We start from the raw sequence: 26,509 nt of genomic DNA, 5'->3' as shown, positions 1-26,509 counted from the left end.
AAAAATAAAAAAGAAATTAATTTTCTGCTGATGACCGGGTATGCAAATGATGACTCAATTATGGTGGGCTGGTGCGTTCGCAATTAATAACCTTGGAATCATCATTAACTAATATGTTTAGGAGGAAACTTGTCAGGCTAACCATGTTCACCATGCCATCAGTAATGCATTAATGAATTAGATTCATTAGCGAGAGAGGAGCCCAGCGGGGGGAGGGGATGCAGGCCTGCTCCTGACCTGTGGAATTAGTCTTTGCCCATTCTCCTCTATTCTTAGTCAACAGCCCGTCAGCCGTTTCGGAGACGACACTCTCCATCAAAAATCATGAAGAAAGTCACAAAGAACCATCTTCCTCGATCTGTCATGGGCTGATAATGAAGATATCCGAGAGGCATCGCGTTTCAAAATAACAAAATGACAACTGACAAAGTCACAGACAAGAGGTAACTTTAATTCAACATTGTGAGTCCAAAAGTTATCTTACAGCTCAGTTTTCATCAAAAACAATAACAATCTATACAGTAGAATTTTTTTCTTCCCTTATATCATAGAGCTGTTCAGTGTATTTGCAGTCAAAGACAAAACAGAGGAAAAAATAGACACCAGCTATTTGGTTTGCATCTTTGTTTTTTGTTTGTTTGTTACCTAAATACAAAACTTTGTCACCCATTACCAATATTCATAATCAGGATGGAACTTTGCTTACAAAGAAGCCATTGTATGACAACAGACCTCTGTAGTTCATTTGAAACAGATATGGTGCGGCCCCTCCCGCCCCGGCCCCGACCAGCACAGGCACACAAGTGCCTGAAAAACGCTCGTCTGTCAGCAGGCGCCTCTGTTAAAAACGCTCCTTTCTACCCACTTAACAAAACCAGGCTCTAGAAAAAGAAAAGCAGAGAGAAAAGCCCTATTCTCTGTCCAGCAACAGCTTGAAGACACACGGCAGACACAAAGAAAAGACTACAGAAATGGCTGAGGGGCCAAGGAGCTCCCTTTTCATGCTTCCTCACTTGTTTTTGTTCTGTTTAGCTTGTAATGAAGCTGTATTGTCCCAAAGGTTGATACAGGGAGAGAAGGACCGGGGGGATCGACTGTCGGACACCGGAGTCAGACCTACGACTCCGTGTGCGAGATTAAAATTGTGCTGTGACAGTGCTTGTCTTCACTGTGCGCCCCTTTGTACTACAATTAACACGGCTCTGTGTTGTCGCACCGTCGTGATCCTGTGGTTAATGAGAAATATTACCAACATGCGGTTGAAAATGTTTCATTAATCGACAAAAAAAAGCTACATAATTGCTACAACAAAAAAAAAGAAGAAGAAGACAAAGTGTTTCTGTGAACACTAAAGTGCAATGAGCACAGATGAGACGGGCCCTCTCAGCGCCGACTGTCCTTCAAAGCGTGCCATTGCTGTAGTATTATAGTACATCGGGGTGTGTGTGATTGTTGAATTATGGCTCTTTGTATTCTAGTCTGGCTTCACCACCAAACAGAGTGGGTTTGTGCTTTGTCCCCAAGTTTCCCATGAATTCCTCTGTGGCAATAGACAATTGTGGTGAGGGTAGAAAACTGTACACGTGATTGAATGAAGAATGGGTTTGCATTGTTAAGGCATCTAGACTGCTGGTAAAGATTACAGTGACAGAAAAAAAAAAACAGAAAGAGTATATAGATACAGTATGTAAGCAGGCATAAATAACACAGGAAAAGAAAGAAAGAACAGAAAGAAGGGGGGGAGAGGAACTCAAAGAGAAAGAAAAACACAGAGCAATTTTTTAGTTCTCTTGGGTTTGCACACACACACACACACACACACACACACACACACACAAAAAGAAAGTGTCACTCAAGAGAAGAACTCATGCATATTATCAGTTCAAGGACAGCATCAATCTGAAAGCCGCAAAACAAAAAAAAAAAGATATAGATTTACAGTATATATTAATGTGTGTATATATTGTTAAAAAATCTACTTCAACCAAATACTCTGAATAAGATGCTACTTTTTTGCCATACAATAAACATTTTCATAAGGAAAAAAAACAGATTTTTTTTTTTTTATTAACTTACAAATAATACAAAAATAGACAATGGCATGTTTTTGAAATCAACAAATGAAAGAACGGTATAACGATGCAAAAAACAAACGAACAATCGACGTACAAAACAAACAAACAAAAGAGATAAAAAAGTCACATTTAAATAGTGAGAGACGACAGTAAATAATGAAACGAAACACCGTGAAATATGTTCACTTACTGTATTAAACTTACACAACACAACTAAACGAGGGTGAGAGGCAATGTACAAATACAAGGGATAAATACATTATTTATAGGATATTTTACAGAATCCCCTTTTTGTATCCAAATCCATGTTTCTCATGTTTAGCAGATGAGATATTGACAACAGACACAGTAAATCTATCTTCTGTACTGAGAAGCTGCCTTAAGACATTTAATGTTTACATTTCAAACTAGAGCTATCGCAAAAAAGAAAAAAAAGAAACGTCAAATGAAAAACAGGGTTTTTTTTATATACAAAAATATATCACATATATCACGCTTTTTATTCTTCTAATTTGATATTTGCTAGACTCCTTCAGTACAGTGCTGGCTGGACGCACACATCCTCTGGCTTTTCAAGTCTTCGCTCAAATCTCCGACAACAACAACAACAACAACAAAAAAGGTCAATTTTGGCTAAAATCATCACCTTTTTTCTTCACATGACAAGCAGAAAAGCATATTGCAAACAGCTCAATCCTCACAGTTTTATTAAAAAGTCAAACAAACAAACCCAAAAAAAAGAAAAAAGAAAACAAAAAAGGCATGTTTTCTGATGTTGAACTAGCAGAGGGCGATTTCGTGAGACCACTTCTAGATTTACGGGAGAATTAGCAGCAGAATTGAGGGTTGATTTTGTTCTTTTTCTGTATTTCTTTGTTTCTTTGTGTTGTTGACCTTCGTCCCATTTGGCCAGTGTGTTTTTATGTGGTTTTTTTGCAAGCGAGGCTGAGCTAGGGAAAGCATCTTCTATTGTGACAGAGGTTATGTAAACTTCATGGCCAAACCAACACTTGACTGTTGTTTGTGTGAGTTACGCATTGCGAGACGGCGTGGGGGCCCTCCAGTAATCAAACCCAAACCCTTACAGGCATAAACATAAAGATAAATAAATGCTCTTTTCATGAGGTCAGTGTCACACTCTGGGTAAACTATCAGTCTCTATACACTCCATCCAACGCGGTGTCAGAGAAGCTACACTAATTCAACCAAGAGGGAAATAACGTCACAAAGGTTTGTGTTGTCCCCTTTTTTTTTTTCCTCCTCCCCTATCCCTTCAGATGAAATCCCGATGGAAAGGCCTGAGTTTAACAGAGTCCTGTGTCTTATCTTGACTTCCTTCAGTTCAACTCCGGAGCATAACAGAGACTCGCCAGACTCTGCTACTGCGTCTTTTTTCCTCTCAACATTCCCAAATCTCCAGCTATCCCAGATCCTCTACATGGGAGGAACGATCATCCCGGGAATCGCTGCTTTGTGGGGAAACAGAGGGGAGAAGAAAGAGAGAGAAGGGGGGAGAGAGACAGAGAGAGAGAGAGAGAGAGAGAGAGAGAGAGAGAGAGGTCAGTCATGTGATTGCTGGGTTTCATCTGTCATCACAACAGTCACATAGCAGAAATGTGCTCCAGCATCTGGCGAACAAAGACGACTCTCCCTCATTATCTCTTCATTCCTAGGCCCCAAAATCAAAACATTTTCCCCCGCCGCGCCGCTAACTTGGCGCACACCGACAACATCATTCAACTTTTCGCCGGCTCTCTGAATAGTTTCATGCAAGAGCTGCCACTGTTAATTGTTAGCAGCTACGTTGTGTGAGCCCATTGTGCATCATGGAGCATAATTCAAACATGAGAGAGGCGCAGTGACGTGGGCTGACAGAGGCGGTGAAATTAAGCACTCCACTCGAACATGGAAATGGAATCTGTGAGCCTTTATTCACACTTTTACCTCCTTGTAACGCGCTCTGCCTTTCTCTACATCCGACATCTTCACCTCCTCACTCCCACAACCCCCCTCACCCCCTCTCCCTCCCCCTCCTTTTCACACAGAAGCCATCACAGGGAGGAATTTTTCATATAACATATTGGCTCCCCATTGATTCCCCTCTCTCTCTCCAATTCACTAATTCCCTGGTTATTTCCTAAGTGTCTCCGGCTGTGTGTGTGTGCGTGCACGCGCGCGTGTCAGCGTGATCAGCTCACAGTGGCCAATGGCCTTTGGGTCACCGTGGTCAGCGCTCATCAACGCCGACAGAGGAAGTGAGGAAGTGCTTAGCTCGGGGCTCTGATAAAGATTCCCATCCATCATTTTTTCTCTCTCAGGATCTCAACACCATACAACATCCTGCTTAGACGAACAGACCCCGCGCTGCACTGCATGGAAATGGGAGAGCAGACTGACCCGCGCTGGTGTAACAGCCCCCCTCCTTCTCTACCACCTCCCCACAGAGACACCCACCAGAGCGCAGGCAGGAAGCAGGAAGTGAAAACAGGAAATGGAACACATATGGTGTGGCATGCCGCTCTCGCAGACAAGTCAAGAGTGACAAATAAAAACAGAGACGAGAAGGAAGGGCAGGGCAGGATGAGCCGGTGGTGCAAATGAGCGGCGTGGGACAGTGTGGCATTGAAAGAAACAGAGAAACTGAAAGAGAGGCATTAAACATACTTCAGGAGAAGGCCAGGCCCTGCAGAGCGTTGGCTGATGAGTACTTGCTAGAGTCCACAAAAGACTGATCTACTGCGAGGAAGGAGAGTGGAGGGTACAGAAAGGAAAAAACGGGGAAGTGAGAGGGGGGAGAAAAAGGAAAATCGGAGGAAGAAGTGGGAGTAAAAGTGAGAAATTGTTATAAGGAGGTGGAGAAGAGCAGGATTAAAGCCTGATGAGGAGGCCGAGACAGGCAGCATACTTTTATACGAAACAGAATTCATCATACATAAATAAATGTTATCTGTCGCGTGTCTCTTACCTTGCAGGCTGTTAGCATTACCGCTGGTGCAGGTGGGCGGAGGGGAGTTCTGGGGTCGCACGACGGGGGCAAAGGCGCTCTTCTGCTTGACGGCGGCGGACACCATGTTGGCTGGAGAGAAAGAGAAGATGCCGGAGGAGCTGCTGCAGTTGGAGGGCAGGCTGGTCGACGAGGCCATGGTGGGGCTTGATGGGACGACTGAGAGAAGAGAGACGGGTAAGGACAGGAGGGGGGTTAAGGGGGTCACGGGGAGCACGTAAGGGAAGAACGACAGGGAGGAAAGATGAAGACGGAGCGGGGAGAGACGAGGTTAGAGAGAGGGCCGAGGGCAGAGGACGGGCAGACGGGACGAACAGAAAGGGACTGATCAATGGACGATGGCAGGAGGGATAATATTTTGGTCTCAGATCAACTGGCTCAGAATTAAATGTTGTTGTTAAGCAATCACCTGGCAATTAAATATTCCATAGCTAAGACAAAAATGTGTTTGGTTGGAAACTTGCACTGAAAGAACACCCCAAAGCCTTTTCCCCCCTCTGATCAGTCTGTTTTGATGACTCATCCTGTTGCTCAAGGGGCGCAGCGGCTCTGTAAACAACTCCTCGCTAACTAGGGGAGCTGTACCGTAGTTTGTTTTTGAGGCACCTTACAAACTCCCCCAGGTTACGTATTTTTAAAAACATAATTCTGCAGGAGATCTCAATGAAAATCAAACACATGGGCTGATATCATCTGCTTGACAATAAATGAAGCTTCTTTATGTTTTTATTACTGTCTTAAACATACTACTTTTTTTTTTTTCTTCAATAAAGAATTTAATTGAAGCTAGCTAGCTAACAAACTTGCTCACACAGTTTGTTCCAACGACATGCAGTATATGGTATGTACCATCCTGTCTGAACGACATGTAAAATAGTCTTTGTTGTAAAAAGAGTTTACACTGTGTCAGAAGCGTTCAATTAAGGCAACGCTTAGCGAATAAACTATAATAGCTATATCAGTTTTGGACTATCTGTTCCCTCAAATGTCAACACTGTCTGAGGGGCTTGTTATTGAACAACGGCTCAAAAGTTGATCACCACAAAAACACAGAAATAGTATGATTTTCAGCAGAATTATGCCTTTGTTAAAGTTAAAATGGTAAATCCTCTGCCTTCGATACATCATCATTAGAACTCTGGATTCAATCATGTGAGGTTTACAAACATAAGACAGCAAAATAGCTTTCTAACAAATGCTCCAAACAGAAATTCTGTGAAATGTTCAGCCTAGCTATTAGCTGGACGAGTTGTCGCCTTGCGTAAGTCACAATCGTGAGACAAACCCTGAATGGGAGGTTATCCTCACAGCCCAAATCCTGTCTCCCTCTGACATCATCCCATCCATCCTCTTCTCCTGGGTTTGTCTTTTGTCTTCTAATATACTAAGAGCATTTTCCCCCTCAGTGATTTTACAATCAACCAAGTCGTATTTCACCTGCCCTCTGATATCTGCTTCTGCCTTTATTGTTGTTATTATCCAACACTTAGCTTTTATGGCTCTCCCTGACAAATCCCCGCAATAAAGTCATAATCCATTTATGAAGGGGCCTAACTAATCAATTAATGAAAATTGGACCTACAAAGGCAGGCCGAGGGGCCATTGATTGAAAGTGTCTGTGTGGGGCCGATGAGCCTGTTAAAATACTTGTTAACACCCAGGAATCAAAGCGCTGAAATGGAATTGCTTCTCTAGCAATTAGTTTATTGATTTAATCAAGGGTCTTTAATGTAGAGGGTGAATGTGTGTGTGTGTGTGTGTGTGTGTGAGCAGAGGTGGTGGGGTGTGCGTGTCGAGGGGGGGGGGGGGGGGTGTTAGGTGATCTGCTCCCCTGGCCAATAAAGTGGGGATTTGCGTTTGACTCTGTTCTTAAAGAAACAGATGAGCCAGCTGAACTGCACGACTTTCTCCTTGTGTCACTTCTTATTTCCACCCCCCATCCCCCCCCCCCCCCCCCGGTCTCAGTTCCCATCAAACACGTATTCTTTTATGTTCAAAGGGCTCCGAGTCAGTCTTTACAGCTTTACATGCTCTGACTCTGGCATCCCCTCCTGGTTTCATACATCGGATGTGGTGTGTTTACTCACTAGCATAGGGCGAGTTGCCTGCGGATCCATTGAGGAAGTTGGGCGAGGTGCCCAAGGTTGCCATGCCAGAGTTAGCGTAGCCATTCATGCTATTGGAGACAGAGCTGTAGCTACTCTGCTGAGGGGTGGAGCTGGGGACATAACCGTGAGGGGACACACTGCTTGTACTCCTACTGAAACCTATGGACGGGGAAAGAGAGGGAGATATGGAGAGAGAATAGGTGTTAGGGGTGTAGCCGGAGGCAGAAAAAAACCCAAAGGTCCTACATGCAATGCTGCCAAATACTCTTTTCCTTACACGGCTAATGGACACAGCAATAAAAGCCAAAAGAAATTTACGAAAAATCTTAGACAGCAAATAGCAGAGCGGAGAAGGCCATGAACAGAGCGGAGGAAGAATGATATGAGGGGAACGAGCTGTGAAACAAGAGGCCTTTGACCCTCACTGGCTCCTCTCCAAAATTAGATGTATTGATAAGGCAATTAACACTAAAAGGCCTCTGCAGCCCTCCGGTAATTTATAAAGAATGAAGCCAGTATTTCTGACAGGACCTCTTTCTCCTTTATGCTCTACAGGGGCAGCGAACAGAAAGGGGACAAGATGGAAAGAAGACTATAAATATACATCTCAGGTCCAATGCGCTGACACTGGGGAATAAAAAAACAGCTGGAATTGAACATCGGGAATCTCCACTGTAGCAGCCTCCCTCTGTGATAATTAGGTCCCACAGATTCCCCCTCCTCATCTGTTATGAGTTGGAAACTTCGCGCAGCTGATATCTGTTGTTTTCCTCACATCTGAACATGCTGCCAGATGAAGATGGAGGACAGAGGAAGGGGCGAGGAAGCTCATTGAAAGTATTGAGACATATCCAGAGGCCGGTCCATCCACTCTCCTCTCCTTCCCCTGATACATGTGATGAATCACCACTGACTGCACCCACATCTCTCTCTGTCAGACAGGGGCCGACCCCAGTCTAATATACACACCCCTAGGACCTGCTCATATTTCTCCATCGCACTCCATCCGTGCCTCTCTTTTTCTCCATTCTTCACTCTTCTTGCCTTCCTTCTTCCCTCCTCTCAAGTTTTCCCTGTTTCTCACCGCCTCCTCCTCCTCCTCCTCCTCCTGTCCTCTTTTTTCAGAACCGTCTTTATTTGCTCCGTGATCCTAAATCACCCTCCCTGAATTTCCCACATGAAAAATAAAACGTCCCAATTGCACCACTCATCTTTACTATCCATCAAGACAGAAGAAAAAAAAAAAGTTCCCCACCACATTTCCCATGATTATAGACTTTAATTGTTTCCCGTTTGAGTTTGCTCACCCTGATTGGCTGTTTGTGCCACCTCTGACCCCGTGAAGGAGTTAACGGCCATCATGCCAGCGTGGACAGAGCCACTGCCAAGGCTGGCTAGCTGGTTGTGCCCTCGTGGCACTGTTGTGTAGAGGGCCTCTGCGATATCCGCCGCTCGTTTCAGAATCATCTCCTGACAATGAGGAAAGGAAAAAAGAGCTGTGGTCAGCAAGAGAGGCAGCAGAGACGAGAGGAGAGGAGAGGAGAAGAAGAGAAAATATGCCCTTGATGCAGGCTTTATGGTCTCACAAGAATGCAAGATCTCCACTTGAGATATTGCGCATGTAAACCTAGTAGGCTGAGTGGTTGTTATCAGTGGTCACTGGGAGTGGTGGGATTGGTTCCAGTAAATGGAGGAAAGCCTCATTAACAGACTCATCAAATCTTTAGCCTCCTCCTCCCTGATCCATGTTTCCATCCTCCTCCTCCTCTTCCTCCTCCTCATGTGCTTCTTTTCTACTCCCCCTACATTTAGTTTCCATTGTGCGTCTCCTCCTCAACATACAAGCTGATAAAAGCAAAACTTATTCCCACGTGAGTGTTTGTGGGTCCCAGATCTTGCATGAGCGCAGCGGGGTGCTGCAGGGCCAGCGGAGGCTCCGCCTTTGATGCTGCCAGTGGTCCAAACCACAAACATAATTCCATCTGAGGGGAAGATATTGATGTTTGTGTGCGTGTTTACCTGGTTATTGTGAGGCATCCCGTACAAAGCCTCCACCAGGTCCGCCGCTCTCTTTAAGATCACCTCCTACAATCAAGCGCAGAAAGAGGAAGGGGATTGATCATGAGTGTGACGGCTCAAGGAGTTCAGTCACTTTTATTACATTTCACGTCTTGCATTATGCTGTGAATGCAGAACAGAGCGCAAGGGCGAGAGAGAGAGGAAGAGAAAGAGAGAGAGAGAGAGAGGGAGGAGGGAGGCAGACAGTGGAAGAGGGAGAGGAAGAGAAATGGGCCTGTCCCGGCACTTTGTTACCAGCCGAGCAGTTTGGGAGAGCAGAGGTAAGATACTGTTATCTGTGAATAAAACATGAGCCTATATCTCTTTATCAGTCAACCATCTTCTACGTCTTCTCCTCCCCGCTGTCACCACCCAATCATGAATCTACCGCACCTGATCACACATCAATCTCATTTAACACAACATATCATCAGGTTGACGGCGATACAACTCCCCTCGTCATGCCGGGACACACCCGTCCCCTGCCCTGCATTAACCCCGGTAATGATCCGCGTGAACAGCCACGCATCCACTTTGTGTGATAAATATAGAACATCATCGCTCAGGTGAAAACCGCCGAGTGGAATTCCCACATCAAACATTTATCCTTTCCGTAGCCTTGCCGCTTCTCCGCGCTCATTTTCTACCCCTTTACCCTCTTCTCTCTCTCTGTCTCTATTCTTTCCCCTCGTTGAGTGTATGAGTGTGTGACTACAGGCAGTCATTATGTGTGTGTGTGATGTAGACACCTACAGCCCTACGAAACCCTTTTTAAAAGTTAATGTGCCGGGGCCAGGATATATGCTGGAGGCGCGACAACCAGAAAATTGCAGCCCCCCCCCCACCTCTCCTCCAACCTTCTCCTCGTTTCTTTCTCTCTCTCCTTTCCTTCCACTCGCGCACACACACGCTGTGCGCCATACCCTCCTGAGTGTATCCCTCGCTGTGAACAAGCCCTGGAGCATGTGTGCTCTCTGTTCCATGACACACCGCCTTTCAATCAGACCTCATATCACACACACACGCACGCAGCCGCGCACATGCAGAGGCTGTCGAGCACGCCCAGGACATGACGAGAGGGTCAGCAAAGCAATAAAGATTGTAGAGCGCTGTCCGAGGTGCTAAATTCACTCAATAATGGGAGCGCTGCCTCTGTGTTAACCTCCCATTACTAGCACTATCTGGGGGAGGCAGGGAGGGAGGCGGGGGGGAGGAGAAGGAAAGAGGGGAGACCAGAGAGGAGGCCTGCTCGAGGTGATTGAGAGATGTAGAGGCCCTAGGAAGGTAAGTGGTTCTTTAGTATGTATGCACCGCTCCTCGCTTCCTTCTCTCTGCTTTTCCTCGACTCCCTGTGCCTCCCAGGGATAGCTAGATAGGTAGATGGATGGATGACGGGCGGGAGGAGGAGGAGGAGGAGGAGGGGAAATGAGGGAAGTGTGAAGCATTAGGACACAAACAGATCAGCAGCTGGAGTGTAACGGTGTTCAGGTAGGACATGAGAAACCTTAGTCACTTCATCTTAAACATTTTTGAGCCTGACATCCTTTCAGCTCTGTTCCTTTCTCTCCAGACTGTCTGTGCATCTCCATCCTTAATGTCCACTCTCTCTTCACCTGCGTCTACAAACCACTTCCTCTCTTCTTCTCCTCCTCTTCCATTCTCTCTATTAATCACTCTCTCATGGTCCTGTGCCCTGTCTGTACCTATCAGTCTCTCGTTAGCAGAGGGGATCTGTCCAGTAGCTAAACGCGATTAGGCAGCGCTCCAGAGTCGTTCTGATAAACAGATAAATGTGGTTAGCGCCGCGCTGCCTCCCCAGCTCTGCTGCTGTAAGGGGAGACCATTTCCTGGGCGCAGGGTCTCTTCCCGTAAAGTCAGGCCCACAGAGACGTCAACAGGAAGGGGAACCTGATCCAGAGCAGAGCCTGGCCCCGTCTGGCAGGGCGGTCACTCATTAGCTGGCCCCAGACCCCCAGCTACACCACAGCCTGAGCTAAACACCCTGCAGTCTGGCTGTGTCTGAGCTCACTCTGACTGCATGACTATCAGCCACAGCACAGTATGGGGGCTGTTTTCAACTGGACACGACATACAGAGATAGAACAGGCATTGGCAGATATCCTGCTTGTTCCCCGCTCAATGTGCGTGTTCATTAAGAATTCCCTCAATAAAGGTGCCACTAGAGGGGAATACATTATATTCCCAATCAATTTAATCCCGATTAAAAGCCAAACACTTTGCCAAGGCGGCCATGAGTGGACATTTGTAGCACAAGAAGTTGCCAGTGCATGCCCCTCTCTCTCATGATTGAGGCCAACAGTTGAGAGAAGTGTGGTCAACAAACTGTTATTACCTCAATAAAGGCACAAATCAATAGAGCTGAAATGAACAACCGGGCCTGCCAGCTACCGCTGTTCATTTAGAGGAGAAAGAGACACCGCGGAGCGAGGGAGGAAGAGGAGGAGAGGAGATGGATGGATACAAAGATATTTAGAGAGATACAGGGGGTTGATAGGCTAAAGACCAGAACTCACCAGGACAAGTCTTGCATCCAGCAGACATGACACACGGCGAGGACAAGTGATTTCTCTATCTTCCTTCTGCATCTACCTGGGCTCTCCATCTCTGCCTCATGGTGACTTCCTTCCACTGAGTGTATGTGTGTGCGCATGTACAGGCGCAGAGAAGTGTGTATGTGCCTCTGTGTGTGTTTGTGTGTGCTGGAAGTAATAAAGTCCACCCGGGGTTGACTTCGATCCACTGACCCAGCAGGAGGTAAGACTGGACAGCTATGATGGATCACCTAACCTGCTTCTGCCTCTCTCTTCCTCTCTCCCCTCAACCTCCTTTCCTCCCTCTCTCCCTCTTTTCCTCTCTCCATCCATCCCCTTTTCCTCTCCCACTACTTTGCCAGTCTAAATGACCTTACGCTCAGTGGAAGGATGAATAGAGCTGCTTGTGCGTTCGCTATGCAAATAAAGTGTTTGTTTGAGCAGAAAATGACCATGAACACATGATAAAATGCTAAAGTGTCCTGGATGGTGTCATGTGTAGCCTCCTGTCTAGAGCACACAGTCATTCCTCTGTTTGTGAGGTCACGCTGCCCTTGTGCCATGTATATCCATGTATGCTATGAAACTCTAGAAGTTGTCAATACCGCTCTCAAGACAAATTCCTATGAAATAATTGCATGTGGCAAACCAGACACATGAGAGGAGCGCCGGCACTGTACCTTGGGTAATCTCTCTTGGTCTCCGGGATGTCTGGGGATGACCTTCTGTAACCTCTGGAAGCCGTAGTCTATGGTTGGCTCGTTCAGCGCTAAAGAGAGACAGAAAAGAAACACACACACAGAAAAACAGTTAATGCTCGATTCTCAATAATGAAAACACCTACTGTTCAAGATACAGCAGGAGCGAACGAGTGATTCTCTCCTGCGGTAGAAATGACTGAATTAAGCTCAGTTTTTTACATTAATATTTCAACATTAAACCAAACACCCCGAAAAATGTGGGTGTTCTCTATTAAGTCTGGTGTGTGTCTTTGTTTGCCTGTGATGTAATGAATCTCTCTCTGTCGCCTGCTTTGGTGCTTAATAAAAAGACTGTCAGGAATCAGGCGCAGTGTATGCGTGTTTGTGTGCACGCAAGTGTGTATGTGTGTGTGTGTGTGTGTGTGTCCTGTGGTCTTGCGTTGATCAGCGACTAATATAAGCAATTACAGAGCCTGGTTCCAATATAACAAAGGCTTGATCGCTCCGGGGAACAAGCTAAACACACACACACGTAGAGACAGTAGTATACACACACACACACACACACACACACACACACGCACACACACACACGCACACACACATACACACACACCAACACACAGAGTCAGATCATCTAGGCAGCAGGGAGAAAGCACTCTCTCGGCATGCTGTGGTCGTGCTACGGTAATTGAATATGAGAAGATTTACCATGAATATTTAAACATTAGAATAAATACAATGAAGATCTGAGGCTTATAGTACAAACACTTCAGAGGAGGATTGTTGGATAAGTGCTCTCTCCACATAATTCATTCCTAATGTACTCTCTCTCTCTCTCTCTCTCTCTCTCTTCTGTCTTTTACCCTCCTCCCCCCTGTGTCTCTTTGTGGGTAGCCTGGGGAGTCGATGCACATACATGGATAACAGTCTTGACTACTTCTCTGGGTTGCAGCCTACAAGACGCTGCTTCTGTTCCGAGGTTGTGGCTCGAGCATGTGTGCATTTGTACTTGCATGTGTGTAAAAAGTGAAAGAGAAGGCACTAAATGTGTCTGTGCCGTCCGTCTGTTTCCCCTGTGGGTCGCAGCTTGGACGTTTCCTGAGGGCTGATGCCCTGCTCGCCTCACATCTGAGCAGCCAGGCTGACTAGGCGGCCCCCAGAAAAAAAAAAAAAAGGCCCCCAGAGGCTATGAGTACAAGCTGTCCTGCTGGACCTCTAGTGACTTCACCATGGCTCCTCCTGAGCCGCTCGCTCAGACACACAAACCGAAAAGAGAGCAAAGGGGGCGAGAATCGGCGATGCTCTGTTTTGGCAACACAAACGTATTTGGACAGCTCTCCCAGCGGACCGCTCCAGTAATCCATAAGAGTGAAAGAAAGGAAAGGTGAATAGCTGGAAGCAAAGACAGTGCAGAGGAGGAAAAAAAAGTGGGAGTAGAGACGCCAGAGGCAGGCTCAACTTCTGAAGAATGACACACATATTACAGGCCAGCTGGTCCGCTGATAAAATAAGCCAAAACAATGAGATGATCACATGCAACAAATAAGTATGAATTATTTCTGAGGACAAATATTTGACATTACTTCCCTATTCTCTGATCTCTCTAAAGCCTTAAGGAGGATTTGCCCTGGATTAGGCCTGCAGTCTGAGGAGGGGATTGTTCCGACAACATCCTCTCTTTTCGTCTCAAAGGCTTTTGTTTTTATGATGAATTTTTTATCAGTTCTCCACAATGTGCCAAATGAGCCTCGAGTGAACAATAGCATAAAAACCCCAAGACATACACAGATACCCCCTATTACAAATAAAAGAGACAATTTTGGTAATTGAGAGAGGAAGTGATATTGTCTCTGCTCGCTTTCAAGGACCATAAACCAGAGGAGGAGTATGTGGGGGACAATGCGCACCACTAACTACCTGGCTGCGTCTCTTTGGGGATTATCTTGGTGTTTTATGCTCATATATCTATGCTCGATATCTCACACTTCACAACAGGAATTAGTACTGGGAGAAAAAAAAAAACTTGCCTGCTTCGAAAGAGGAGTGGTGTGCCGGTAGACTCCAGGATTCAAAGCACACTCCCATACAGGTATATTTATAATCCTTAGCTGTCGCTCTCCAGAAGAGCAAATCAAAGCCAGTAAAACATAACTGCCATAAATAAATGAATAGATGAGCAACAGCCCTGGACTGGAGGGATTCACCTAGCAATCACCCACATCAGATCAGATCAATGCTCATGGAAATTTCATGAAGCCTAGAATCCACACCGCTTCATATTTCACTATAATAACCCACAGAGCCACAGGGGGAGTGTGTATGAAGGGGTGAGGGGGTAGGAAAAGGAGGAGACGAGGCTAGGGGTGGAGGGGTGCTGGAGGTATGAGCTTTAGGGGGAAGAATACGTCAGGGAGGGGGGGTGGGTGTTTGGGATGCACAGAGTAGGTGGGGGGATGAGGGATAATTGAGAGGTCAGTAAGGTGGAGTCATCCTGGAAACACAAGGGAGGAGGAGGAGGACGAGGAGGAGGAGGACGAGGAGAAGGGGAAACTACAGTAAGTGTCCGGTAGCCCGTCTCCTTCTCCTCCTGTGTCACAACACCATGTGTGTGTGTGTGCAGTGAGTAGGCAGTGTACTTGCAGGGTTAGGTAATTGGCTCTGAGGCTTGATGTTAACACCTTAACAGGCCCTCAGACAGTAGGTAAGGAGCTGATCATATCACAACCCTCTGTTTCTCTCTCTCTTTTTCCCTCTCCACTCCTTCGTCTCCCCTCTCTCCCTCCTCACCCCCCCTTCCCTCCCCTTCCCTCCCCTCTGCAGTCTCCAGTGCTCAGGTGTGATCTCATAAGCGCTGCCTGGCGATCGATGCCGCCAGTGGCAGGGGGTTCAATAGCCCTGAATTACGGCTTCATTTCTCCCCCCCTCACACAGATGAGAGCTGCACCCCCACCACCCCATCACCACCACCACCACACACACACACACGCACATATACACAACACCCCCACTGACTACTCACAATCCAGATCAATACCTTACAATCTAATTTTTATCCATTTTTCCATAAACCCCGAGATTGCGTTTATTTGCAGAATCCGACAAGCTAAATAAAGCATCGCTTGAACATGTCAGGGAGACTAATGCATGGCTGGAAATTCATACACAGAAAACAGATGAGTAGAGCTTTCTGCTCCTAAAGGAAGGAAGAGGCTGAGAGAGGAGGGGAGGGTGGAGGGGTGTGGGGGGGGGGGGGCGCTAAGAGATTCTACAAATCAATGGAGGTGTGGATGCTGCTACAACCTAAGCTCTAATTATGTGTTGCAAAAAGTGCACATCGACAGTTAACAATACCTGACAGCACAGATCCTCACTGGGAAAAATGCAAATTTTGAAAATCTGGAAGAAAAAGTGCACGCTTGAATTAAGGTATAAGAAAACATAAGAAATCATTCCCCTCGGTGAACGGCGCTCATTTCAGCGGGGTATAAAATAATCCACGTTCGAAATTCATTTACATCATCATCATGGACCAGATGCTCCTGTAATAAGAACGTGGCATGCTAAAGAGGGAAGACAAGCCACATGGTGCAGAAAATTAATCTCAATCTCAAATAGAGGTGTGAATTTCCTCACTGTTAAGACTGTGCGCCGTAAATGTGAGCGTGTGCAGCTATCTCAGCTGGCCCTGTCTCCAGCTGGAGACCGGCCGTTTTAATCAACAGCAGGCCTCCACCCAAGCTCAATAAAAGACAGCATTCACAAATAGGAGCAAGACGAGTAATTGACCAGCTCGTGGCTGCACCCCACTTTTATTGCCAGATGACTACATGCTGCATTTGTGTGTCTGTGATGTGTGGATGTGCTCATGCGTGGATGTAGATGTATCACATGTGCATGTGGATGCAGAATATATCTGTATCTGTAAAAAAGGCAATAGATTTTCTCACTGATTATCCTGTAAATTGCTCCAACATCATGATGTCAACACAATAAGCATCAGATGTATTACTAAACTGAAGTGCTCTGAGTAAAACAGCATTTCTCAATGTGTGTGAACAGCTTCATTAGGGATGAAACTTTGCAGAGCATGTTCCCGCTTGCCTCACTTGCAGTGGCACCGTCTGTGTTTCACGCCAGAGTCTGCAGTGTATAAAATGACAGACAACTGACAGTCCTTCCTCCACTCCTAAAACTAATTTGGAGCACAGAGGCAGGCAGAGAGAGACAGAGAGAAATGTCAGCAGCATCCCGCCTGGTTTAAATTCTCTTCTTGACTTTTGTCTTTTCCCTCGCTGTTTGCTGCAACTGAGTGATGTTTCCTACACACCTAATCTGCACTCAGTGCTGAAAAACCCCTAATGTTTGTGCGTGTGTGTATGTGGATGCGCATCGGCGCGCGTGGTGCCGGCCTTAATGTGAGCCAGCAGAGCCTTTTAATATCAGCAGAAGCTGTAGCAGAAGCACTAAGCAGACAAGGCTGCATACTGAGGAGGGAGGGATTGCCTTTTGAACGACAAGGGTGATTCATCAACTCCACCAATCTATGACCAGTATCCCTGCGTCACACACGCAAACACACACACACACACACACACACACACACACACACACACACACACACACACACACAAGCACACACACACACACACACACTATGGGCCATAGTGGCAGAGAGCATTATCACTCTATATTGCATGGAGAAAAGAAAAAGGGAGAGCTTCTCTGATGAATGTTACAAAGACAGCAATCCAGTAAAAGGTGATACACAACCAAACATGGAGATGCATTTGTACAGGGGAGAGGGGGGAGGGCGGGGGGTGGGCAATGACCTGATAATGAGAGTGAGAGTGAGGGAGGGAGAGAGAGGGAGATTAGGGAAAGCTCTCAGCCCCAGAGGTGGGTAAGGCAGAGGGCAGAGAGAGGAACAGAAGGGGGATAAGGGGATAAAAAGACAGAGGAAGAGCAGGGAATGAAAAAAAAACATTCTTTTATTCTTATCAGTGGAGAGCTTAATTGCCTTTGATGAGTCTAATTGGAGCTTTCTGAAGTCTAATGGCAGAGGAGCCCTCAGAGACGACAGAGGACGCATTACTGTAATAGCTTCTCTCCGAATCTCCTCTGCACCAAAAGTCCCCTGCTTGTCCTGAACTACAGCTGAAACGTTTCCAGTCAGCAACGGGCGGTCGTGGACTATCAATGATCACATAGAGGAGGGTGGAGGGGTGGAGTAAACCTATAGACGGGTTATATGTGTGTGTGTGTACGTGTTGGTTATGTTTGCAAAGTAGCAGTAGCAGCAGTATTGGGTATGTGGTGACTTAATTAGGTCTGTGAGCTGCTCGCTTTCCTCTCCTCAGCTGAAGTTGATTAGCAATGCCAGCTGTCCCCAATGTAATTCGGTGGGCGCATGTGTGTGTGATCGTGCATGCACAAGTAATATATGAGTATATGCATGTCTGTGAGTGCAGTGCTGTGATAATGTGTGTGTGTGTGTGGACGCTAGCTGCCAGCTGCCACGCAGTGCTGCCAATCCTCCATGATTAGTACCCACTGGCAACTGGGCTCAAACTGGTGCCAAACAGACCCAGGAGGGCAACATGGCCCATGGTAATCCTCCATCCCTCTCTCCCATCCTTCTTCTCTCCTCCCTTTTCTCATCCACCACTCTCATCAATTGATTTTTGTTGTTGCTCCAAATACTCTGCTCACACTCTTGTCGTCATTCTCTCATTCGAGGAACCAAACGTGTGCTGGTTCTTCCTCGCAATGCTTTCCTTAAAAAAAGTGTCCTGATAACGGAGCTGTGGATGAGGTACAAATACCCGCCGAGGTTGCAGCAGTGGCTGAAGTGAAGTGTGTGAAGAGTAGAGCTGGGATCTATGCCTCGACACGCTTGACTGTGTCACCGTGAAGGTGCCAGGGCTTGGCAAGCAGCAGCAGCACAGTGTGTGTGTTCAGCTCCCAGTGGATGACCTCTTGCTACCTCTCACCTGTTGAGATTCTTCGATGTGCCTCCATAGATGCCCAGAGGCCGAGAGAGAGAGAAAGACAGAGAGAGCGAGGATGAATTCATCCCAAGAAGCAAGTTTTGAATAAGTGAATGTGACAAGGGGAAAAGAGTGGAGGGCTGGGAAGAGATAGGGCGTTTATGCATACGGTTCCCACATGTCTGGCACATTAAAAGGCTGCGCGCGCGCACACACACACACACACACACACACACACACACACACACACACACACACACACACACCTATACACACTTATATATACACACAGCTCTATGCGTTTGGCAGGGTGCGGGAAGTTGGACAGCTCTGGCATGGCAAAGGCTGCCCACCCATCTGCCCTCTGTCTTCATAATGCAGTTACTTGTCAATGTGCATGTGTGTGCTTGGAGTACATTCACACGTACATATAAACAAACACAGGCAGCCTATCGCAGCCTTTCCCGCGAGTACATAAACACAGAGTCATAATTATGACCCATGGACATGGATTGTGTCCACGCACAGTAATTAGGACACACAGGAGATGCAGAAAACGCCAGCGTTGACGTGACGCACACGCTCTCTCTCGATTGTGATTTTGTCAAATGTTGGCAATTCCAGCCAGGGCTTACGGCCTAAGTCTATCAGTGGTTGAGATTACAGACAGATTTATGTGATTCACAGTCTCCCCGGGGACCTGTGGCCTCGCGTTGGTTAATCACTGCTTCACATTCACTCTCCCTACCGCTCTATTCGCCGCATGGCCATAACTCTGCACCGATACACGCTCTCTGATGTAACACTTGAGGTATTCATGCTCCTGCACGCAATGTCAAAAATCACACTCACCTCGTGGACTTCTCCCTTTGCCAACAACGCCTTCGACAGGGTTAAATCTCAATAATCCCACTAATCAAAAGGTTAAACCTCCCCCTGACCTTTACCTGCTTCATAAAAGAGGACAAACACTCCTCTGATAAGGAGGCTTTTTTCCCCTTGAATTATTGAGTCATGTTATTGAATTTTAAATTGTTTAGCATGCACATTTTTCTCCAGAAACAATGTAGAGAAAACGGCATCTTATAAACTGCGCCAGGTTACTTTTAGCAGATATTGCAAATATAAAATCCTAATAAAGTTTGAAGCCACTATGTGACTTTTTTTATGTGATAACAGTGTTTTCTTATATTACTCTAAAAAAAAGTTGTTTTTTGTAGAAAATGAGAAAAACCAGAGAAAATTGCATTAACAAAGTCGGCAGCCTCCGTAGATTACTCTGTGAATTAGGGTCATTAGCGAGTGTTTGTGCGTACTGTAAGTGTTACCTGTGTAGATGAAGCGTCCAGGTGTTCCTTTGCAGAACTGTTTGGATTTGTAGGACAGCGTGACCTCCACCACCCCCGGGATGTGTCTGGGTGGAGTTTGCACACGAATGGCATGGGGGGTGATCAGCTACGGAGAGCCAGAGAGGGCAAAAAGATTAATGCAATGAAACTTCATATCCAAACATGTGCTCAGGGGACTATTCTCGGCTCGCCTCAGACCTTTTTCCTTTGCAGCTTTTGACTTTTTTTCTTTGTATAATCAGCCTGAAAATGATGTGTTAGCGCTAAAGCCCTCAGGTGGCCTCGTAGCCTGAGGCAATGTCACTGTGAGGCTTAGGATGGTTATCAGTGCTGACACGGGCTCTGTAAGAGGGGGTTCAAAAGCAGTTATCTGTTTATGAATAAAATACACCTTCCTCTGCATGCGTCTATTACACAGTATAAGTACAGATATAATGTGCTCGTCCCCGCTGCCCCTGTCTCTGTGTCTGTCAGCTCAGGATGTCTAGCTGCCGTTAGCCACATTAAAGCACCACTGTGTCTTAAACAGGCTCACTTAGTGTGGTTGATGAGCCTCCTCGCTACGTATGTCTGTGTCTGTGTGTGCGCGGTGAAGGGTCTTTGAAGGAAAACGGTAACAAGACAAAACACAGATGAGACCTCACTGAGAGCTCGTTTTCCGCACACTATAGTGAACTAGCACTCAAAGCTAGCAGCGCTCAAAAGCTATCAATGCTGCTGCCACCGCCTTGTGTATGTGCGCACACGTGTGTGTATGTGTGTGCGGTAATAACTGTCCCTTTCATTGCTCACTTAGCTACGCTTTTATTCCACCATTGTCTGGCCCCACTCACCTCGCAGCGAGATAATATAAGAGCTTTTTATAGAATTATTCCTTTACTAAAGAGAAAGCTGTTTAGCTGCGGCGCTCACTGACCTTCAATTTCACACATACACTACATTTACATTTTAGTCATGTGGCAGCTGCTCCCTACAAAGAGAAGCATACTGTACGGTGTGCACATACTCCAAGAAGGCAGATACCAATATAATAAAAGACAGGAAGGGAGCTGAAAGGAGATATGGCAAAAATAATAGCTGCTGCAGAGAACTGAGACAGCAGGGGTTTACAGCAAGGCTGCAATTAATGATGATTATCATTATTAATTAATCTATTTATTACTTTTTTCAGTTATCTGATGATTCTTTAGTCTATAAAATAAAGTTAATCACAAATGGGAAGTTTACTGAGACCAGTAAAAAATCCTAAATGGATTAAATTTAGACTGATGTGAAATGCAGAAAATACAAAAAAATTATAATTTTTTTTATAAAGAATGATACAATCAAGTTATCTGTTAATTTTAGTGATTCAGCTCATTTACAGCAATGAATCCCAAGGTGCTGTATATTTGATGGAGTCACAAGTTGTTCTGAGTAATAGTAGAGGAAGGAAATATACTTCTGTCAGTGTACGAGTACAGATACATCCCTGAAATATTACTCAATTACAAGAAGTCTGCTGGCATTAAAATAATACTTACGTAAATTACGAATTACAATGCAAGTACATTTAGAATGGACTTCACAGTGAAGTCTCCTCTGGTGTAGTTAAACTTTTGAAATGGCACGTATTTGCATATTGATAGATTCAGGATTTTTTTAAGGAGGAAGACAGAGTAGATGTCATTTTCAAGGAAATAAAAAACCATATTAGAACATTATTAGTCAACTTATTGTGTTAAAAGGGAAATATTTTGTTCTTTGAGGAGACGTCAACTAACCTCACTCCAGACCAGCATCGTCCCGAAGATGACCTGCAGGCCGTCAAAGAAGTTGTCCCCGATGATGATGACGGTAGCACCTCCTGTGGTCCAACCTTCACTGGGGCTGATGGCTTTGATGCTGGGGGTGGCTGCAAGATTCACAGATAAAATAGATTAGATGCTAACTAACCTAATGACAGCCCGTAAAGGTCTTTCGCTACTGGCACCACGTACAGTCTCCTCTTCCTCTCTCTCTCACACACATCACCTCTCTCCTCTCTCCCAGGGGTCGGGGGCGAGCGAGGAATACTAATCAGCGTGATTATACGCACCCCGTTATTAAACATCACCCCTGCCCTGTGTGTGAGGGCAGCGGCGGTGCGCTTGTTTTATGACACGTGGCAAAGCGTGCAGGCGTGTAAATGTCAGGTGTGCTGAGTGTCTGATCAAAGGCCATGCGACCGGGGAGCAGAGCAGAGCCAACAGTAGCTCTGCCCTCTGAATACGCCGCCTTCATTAACCAAACACTTAGCTCTTGCTCAGCTGTCGGTTTCGTACATATCGGCGGAAATATCTCAGCGTGCACATGACCACACACATGGGGTCATTTCAGCTCCTGGTCGGATATTCGTAATGCGTTTTGTAAGCTTTCGATGTTTTCTCTTAAAGCATATTCTTCGAGTAATATCGGACAGAAGTCCATGGAACAACAACAGAAAAACACATTTTCAATAACTGGTATTCAAAGGGCTTTTTGACCTTATCTCCTGGTATTATGGACTCGAAGATTACTGGATGTGATTGAGGAAAAAGAACAGCATTGGGAAAATACATGTTTATACAGGCTAAATCTCCTCTCCTTAACAGATATGCAGCTTGTCAGACATGCTGTAATTCTGTAAAGCGGCATAATCCACTTTAGACTGGGCTGACTTTTTTTCCCTGAAGCCTAGCCTTTGCTCTTTGCCTGACTCCCTGTTCTGTTGATCCTCCCCAACAAGCTGGAATGATATTTAGCCCCCTGATACGCCTGCAGAGATCAACGTTCACCAAGCAGCAATCTGTGGCTGTAATCACGGCCTAAGATGCCTCCTTTTCACAGCCGCTGATATTATGTGCGCTCCATGTGCATGTGTGGACGTGTGTGTTGTTGTGTGTGTGTGCGTGTGTGGATTAACCAGATGGTGGAACGTGAATCCATGTGATAGGATTATACTTTGGGGTGTTCCTCGGTGCCATCTGTTCAACTCTATGCGCTGCTCATCTATTACCGCCTGAAATGGGCCCCCAAAGTTGTATATCCTGCACACAAACTCAACACACACGGGAAACAACGGAAAAAAAAGAAAGAAAGAAAGAAAGAAAGAAAGAAAGGAACCGCTGTCTTCCTTGTTATCATTTCATCATTTCTTTAAGGTATCCTCTGAACACGTCGCTCCATTTCCCCCCAAACTCTCTTGTTCTTTCACTCCTGTTGTTCCTCTTTCCAACCCCAGCCACCAGGAGAATAGAAAATCAGAGAAGAGGAAATTCCCAAACAAATCTCTCTGACACAGGGAACATCTGTTAACACAACGCGTGTACTCTTCTTTCTGTGTAAGATCCAAGTCCCGCTGACGTCTCCAATATGTCTTGTCTTTGTGAACTTTTCTAATCGTCTGTGAGACCAGTTGCCGGGACAAGCGGTCCACCTTTCCTCTGGAGGATAGTCATTAGTAAGACTTAACCACAACATTCAATCTTAATGCAATCTACTGTAGGCCATCATGTAAATCCCTTCTTAGTTTTTTTGTCATTATCATCCCTGAGGTTGACTTTCCTCAAAGAAAAAAAATATGTTTCTCTTATTCAATGTCTGGGAAATCGAAATGAGAAAATAACTGGATTAGGGACTTGGGAATCAGTGCGGGCTCCTAAATCATGTGCACATGTCATTATGAAGTATTAAAGGTTTGGGTCTGACTGTGTGTTCGTGTGTGCATGGGCTTTTTTCCGTGTGTGCATGGGTGTGTTTGAAAACCTGAGGGATGGGGAGTGATGGAGGGCTGGAGGATAAAAGCAGGTCTCCGAGGAAATAAAGCCAGTGTTGGCTTTAAGCAGAACAGACCTCATAAGACACATAGTGCTTATGCGAGGCAGAGTAGAAGGGCCCAGAGGCAGAGACCTGAGGGGAGCAAGCCACCAGGGAGAGACAAGAGACTCACTAGCTACCACTCTCTCCTCTCTTAGCTCGACTTAGAAACCCTACGAGAGAGGAAAGTGAGAATCTGGGAGGAAGCAGGAGAGAGATAAGAAAGAAGGCAAGAGAGCAGGTTTGAGAGGGATAGAGCCGAGACAGAGGAGGGGTTGGGTGAGGAGCCAGACGGGGGGAGGGAGGGAGGGAAGGGGGGGTTTGAACAGACAGAAAGAAAATGAGGAAGACAAAGAAAGAGCGGGTGTTTTGTTCCAGCTTTTAATACCGTGTTCCAGGTAGGATGGAGTTCCTTCCGATGGGTCCAGTCTTCGAGCTCGGCGCCCGTGTTTGGAGTTGTTGTGCACAAACATGTTGTCGGAGACGGCCAGGACGTGACCCTCCACGCTCACCGTAGTCGACACAACCACCTGAAAAACCATGAAGCTACAATGAGCCTTACCGTTTTATAGACACCTGCAGATTACATATGTAGTATTTGTATTTGTGTTTATGTTGTTGCCCCAAATTATGACCAGGGCTTTTTAAACGCCTGTAAATTCTAATGTGGATTAAGTGTACATTTTTATCATGGGTTAGGGTTGCTAACAGATTCAATGGAATAAATGTGTTCTGTCGTAGCATTAATAAACAGGAATTCAAGCACTTGTTTAAATTAATGTTTTTGGACTTTGCCCTTGGAAATTGACTTCACGTGTTTTAGCGATGTTTGTGATGTTATTTTAAACCTGCAATAACAGATTTTTGGATATTTAGGAGCAGCATTTACAAGCTATGAGGCCTGAACCTAACACCTTTCACACTGATATGGTGAATTTACCAAACAGTTAGCCTATTTTAAGCCCGATATTCACTCTACTTTTAGTTCTGTTTTTTCCCACTGATTTCTGCAGGAAATACCTGACTCTTTGCTGCTATACACTCCACTATGATCACTAGCGAGTCGGTAACTTCTACAATTTGGCGCAGGTCAGATAGTGCACATTGGGTTTTTAAAGCTTTTAAGCAAAAAAAAAAACAAAAAAAAACGTTGCCTGCTGCTGCTGTAAATTTATTTACATAAATGTCTAATAGCATTTTGTGACTGAACCAAAGTAGTAAAGTTGCAGGCTGGAAAATCAAAAATGTTTACTGAAAGATGCTAAAACGCAAGTGAAGTGCAGAGTTACAAGCATCCACTTTCAAGTTTTACATAGTTATTTATCATAGTAATTTCAACTATAGCTTCTTTAAATACGTTTTAAATGAATATAGACAACTGTGCATTTTGGAATGAAAGTGTCATGCATTTATATGCACACATCTACCAATTAGACGTTTACGGAGGCAAGCTTAATGCAGGGCTGTTGTGTAGCTTTCAACTGTAGAATAAACTGCGAGACCATGTTGAGTAATATGGGGCATGTTGGTACTTTGCTTATGGTGTTATGGAAGCACAGAGAGCATTTATGCAAGAAATGCCTTATGAATGATTTGTTTCTCTACAATTGCAGGTATGTCTGGACTCATGCTTGGATATTTTTTGCAGTAAAAATCGACCAAAACATATTCATTTAATTATTTATCGTGATTTCATATGTGTTTTTGTAATGGTAGTGTGCACTGTGCTCTCTTTCCTCTCTGCTCTTTTCTCTGGGACAGCACAGAGAACATTTCTGTGAGAGAGCCTGTAAAAACCTTGGTTTTTCTTCAACTGTAGGATGCTGTTGCCGTGTCTGGTGCTTTAAAAAAAATTAATTCTTAAACATGGTTTGAGTACATGTGGGCCTTGCCCACACTGCAACTATACAGTTGCAGACAGCTGCATCTCACCTGAAAACGTCTCATGTCTCGAGGGTTCCCTGCATTCTTCAGGCAGTTCTGGTTACACTTCAGGAAGAACTTGAGGAAGAACCTGCACAGGCAGAGAAAGAGAGGTGGAAAGGGAGACAAATGAGATTGTGATCGAGCAAAGTACAGCATGAGCTACTTCGACAAAACACAAAATACAAATAAAACATATAAAACAGCAGAGGCAGACAAGCCTCATACACTATCCCTCGCTCATCCATCAGAGGTTTATGACAAAGGCAGTTTTCTATGTAAAAACAGCTCGGGGATATTGAGTAAGATGCTTCCTTGTATATCCATCTCCGAGCTGCTGTCACAGCTTGCCATAAACTCACCGGGGCAGACATGGTTCCCCCCCCTCCACTCCACCCCACCCCTAGCTGCAGAGTGACGGAGGTTGTGCTGTAGCTACTATGCAGCACAGTGTTGCCATTCCTGCCTCTCTCAATCTCAGTGTGAGAGACCACATCAACAGCACCTGCCATGCATTATTAATAGGCTGAGATGGCAAGTATGGCTACCCACATCAATACTTAATGAGGGAGGGAGGGAGGAGGGAGGGTCGGAGGAGTAAAGGGGGAAGTGTGGGGAGGCACCGGAGGCCTGAAAAGCAGAAAAGGGGACGGCTGACAATTTATTCCCTCGCCCCACCCCGAGGCTTGAAGCCGGACAACTTATTTTTTTTCAACTGAAACTACAGCACTGTACAACTCCTCCACTCGCCCTTCTGCATTGTCTGCCTCGCTGAAAAGAAAAAAAAAGATATCAAATGAACCGCGAAAATAAACAGCGCTGTGTACAAATAAACAGGAACCCTCAAAAGGGGGAAAATAAAACTACAACATCCCGCCCTCCTCCTCCTCCTCCTCCTCCCTTTGAGGTAGCTCAAAGAAATGCTGACAGCTG

General features: G+C 45.6%; 1 protein-coding gene across 7 annotated transcripts in view; it reads right to left on the bottom strand.

The window, feature by feature from the left end:
• Positions 1-430: 430 nt before the first annotated feature.
• The window catches only part of ebf1a (EBF transcription factor 1a), a 54,238-nt gene continuing 28,159 nt past the window's right edge, over positions 431-26,509 (bottom strand). The window contains exons 7-17 of one of the 7 annotated variants that reach the window (XM_030397232.1): positions 25,586-25,667; positions 24,042-24,183; positions 21,601-21,731; positions 19,817-19,943; positions 12,478-12,566; positions 9,207-9,272; positions 8,495-8,657; positions 7,167-7,346; positions 5,041-5,238; positions 4,740-4,811; positions 431-3,544 (exon numbers count right to left, since the gene is read on the bottom strand). In XM_030397232.1, the coding sequence (XP_030253092.1) occupies positions 4,741-4,811; positions 5,041-5,238; positions 7,167-7,346; positions 8,495-8,657; positions 9,207-9,272; positions 12,478-12,566; positions 19,817-19,943; positions 21,601-21,731; positions 24,042-24,183; positions 25,586-25,667 (1,249 nt within the window). In that variant the 3' untranslated portion in view covers positions 431-3,544; position 4,740. The other 6 variants (XM_030397234.1, XM_030397235.1, XM_030397236.1 and 3 more) reach the window with 6 other exon arrangements.

Source organism: Sparus aurata, chromosome 18 (assembly GCF_900880675.1).
Source record: "Sparus aurata chromosome 18, fSpaAur1.1, whole genome shotgun sequence".
Lineage (NCBI taxonomy): Eukaryota > Metazoa > Chordata > Actinopteri > Spariformes > Sparidae > Sparus > Sparus aurata.
This window is presented reverse-complemented; position numbering and strand designations above follow the sequence as displayed.